The sequence below is a fragment of the Engraulis encrasicolus genome, chromosome 18 (genome assembly GCF_034702125.1).
Source record: "Engraulis encrasicolus isolate BLACKSEA-1 chromosome 18, IST_EnEncr_1.0, whole genome shotgun sequence".
Lineage (NCBI taxonomy): Eukaryota > Metazoa > Chordata > Actinopteri > Clupeiformes > Engraulidae > Engraulis > Engraulis encrasicolus.
The window spans coordinates 47,350,192-47,352,691 of NC_085874.1; the positions used below are offsets into that span (position 1 = coordinate 47,350,192).

At 45.8% G+C, this 2,500-nt stretch overlaps 1 protein-coding gene across 1 annotated transcript in view; it reads left to right on the forward strand.

Annotated features, from left to right (window-relative positions):
* The window catches only part of sytl3 (synaptotagmin-like 3), a 25,744-nt gene that overhangs the window by 8,349 nt on the left and 14,895 nt on the right, over nucleotides 1–2,500 (forward strand). Inside the window, exons 7-8 of the mRNA XM_063222212.1 lie at nucleotides 1,239–1,369; nucleotides 2,129–2,239. Coding sequence (XP_063078282.1) covers nucleotides 1,239–1,369; nucleotides 2,129–2,239 — 242 coding nt within the window. The remainder of the gene's footprint in view (nucleotides 1–1,238; nucleotides 1,370–2,128; nucleotides 2,240–2,500) is intronic.

Genomic DNA, 2,500 nt, shown 5'->3' on the forward strand with positions numbered 1-2,500 from the left:
GGAGGGACAAAGGACCCAGGGAGATAGGGGGCCCAGAATTCGGTCCCCATTACATTGTATGAATTAAGGGGCATTTTCAGACAACTTTTTCCTGGGCCCGGCGATACCTGTTAGCGGCCATGGTTATAATTATGTATTACTGTAATATAACAAGATAATAATGTATTATTATAATATAAGAAGAGCAAGCAGAGATGTCAATCTGACCCGCTTGCCAATGCTAGATGCTGATGATGTGTGTTTGGCGCCACCCTCAGACAACGCAAAACACTGCATTATTACACTTAGCTGACACTTATATCCAAAGTTTAAAGTACAGGGTATTGGTTACAGTCCATGGAGCAGGGTGGTGTTAGGTGGTTAGGTGCTTTTGCTCAAGGGCATCTCAGCCATAGCCTAATTATCATCGACTTTCAAATCTCTTCGAGACAATAAACATTTCTGAAACAGCATGGTTGACCCGCCTCCCTTAGTTTTCTAATGGTTGTTTGCTTCCAGAGAAAGTAGGAGGTGTTCCCGTTTTTTCGGGAGCTCAAAAACGATATTTGTGTTGCTCTTGGCCTGGGGTCCGTTTCTCGAAAGCGTCTTTGCTAACGACGGTAGCAACGTCCTTCGTAAGAGCGACTCAACTCTCTCTCGACAGCGACGCTCACCACTAAATCCAATGGGAATGGTGTTACGTCTTAAGACGGTCTTAAGACGGTTAGCAACGACAAGAATCGAGAAACGGACCCCTGACTAGAAGCAACACTGAAGGTGTTGCGTCACTAGGAGGGCACAGACTGGCTACCTCAGCCATGGAGTGAAATAGGGAGTGGAAGATTCGGGAGGGATTCAAACCTGCAACCCTCTGATTTAAAGCCCATCTCCTTAACCACTACTAGGCCATGACTGCCCCTATATCTTTTCTGTAGTTACACTACCTTATAAGATAGCATCATAATATTGTCCAGTCGTGGCTCAGTGGTTAGAGCACTGGGTTGGCAACCCAAGGGTTCCCGGTTCAATGCCCGACCGGACCACGGCTGAAGTGCCCTTGAGCAAGGCACCTAACCCCCACACTGCTCCCCGGGCGCCGCTCAGCAGGCAGCCCACTGCTACGGACTAGTGTGTGTACTTCAATGTGATTCACTAGTCCAAATTCGATAAATGCAGAGAAAGAATTTCCCCTAGGGGACCAAAAATTGGCTCCAATCCAAATTGGCTCCAATTGGCTTCGTTTTGTCCACCTGCTCCAGAGATGTCCAAGTCCCAGGAGGATGTGAGGGAGGAGCCTGTTCTGCTGACAGTGGACCTCCATGGGAGGAGATTCAGCAGCGAGGACCTGAAGAAGAGCCAATCAGACACCGCCATCAACAAATCCGGCAAAGTAAGGACCAATCACAGCACAGGGAATATGGGGTACTTAGCAACTAGCCAATTGTATGGTCAAAGATTGACCATGTCGAGGATTTTTCAACCTGTTAAAACACACTGTTATAATTTTGCTGTCACCACAATGGCAATGACCAAGTCATAGTGCATTACTAAAGGCCCTGTGTTATGTAATAGTATTGTATTACTATGGTAATTAACTTTTCAATGACTATTTCAGTGTGCCACTGGAGGTACGGCATGCATTAAGGGGCTATGTACTTTTCTAAACCTTTTATTTTAATTATGTATTGCTTCAATGAACAAGGATAGCTCAATTTGGCTGCACTTCGCATAATTACAGATAAAAGGTATTCTATTTAGGGGCGGAACTATAGGGAGGGCGAGCAGGGCACTTGCCCCTGGGCCCAGGGCCCTCCTGTATTGGTGGTGGGGGCCCTATTGTGAGCTTGGCAAGCTGTATAGGGGGCCCTATAAGTGTCTTGCCCTGGGGCCCTGTGTGCAATTGAAGAGTTCAGATGCAAAACCCCCTAAGTGCCTTTTGAGAAAATAATCTTAATTCATTTTTATTTAATACAAAGCTACTAAATTTGCATTATTTTTTATTTATTTATGTAATATAACTATGTATATGTATTATCAAGTACATGAATCTAAACCAAACCAACAACGGGGTTCTCTAAAAATATTAGGGGGTTTTGCATCTGAACTCTTCAATTGTTCCGCCACTGATTCTATTCTATGTTGTATACAGTTGACCAAAGTGCCAAGCCTGCCTAACCTCTTCAAGCGGAGGAGATCGTCCTCTCCACTCGCCACTGATGAGGAGTCCTCCCAAAGCTCAGGATACTCTGGAGAGAAGAGGGTACGTGTGTGTGTGTGTGTGTGTGTGTGTGTGTGTGTGTGTGTGTGTGTGTGTGTGTGTGTGTGTGTGTGTGTGTGTGTGTGTGTGTGTGTGTGTGTGTGTTTGTGTGTGTGTGTGTGTGTGTGTGTGTGTGTGTGTGTGTGTGTGTGTGTGTGTGTGTGTGTGTGTGTGTGTGTGTGTGTGTGTGTGTGTGTGTGTGTGTGTGTGTGTGTGTGTGTGTGTGTGTGTGTGTGTGTGTGTGTGTGTGACTTAGCATCATTG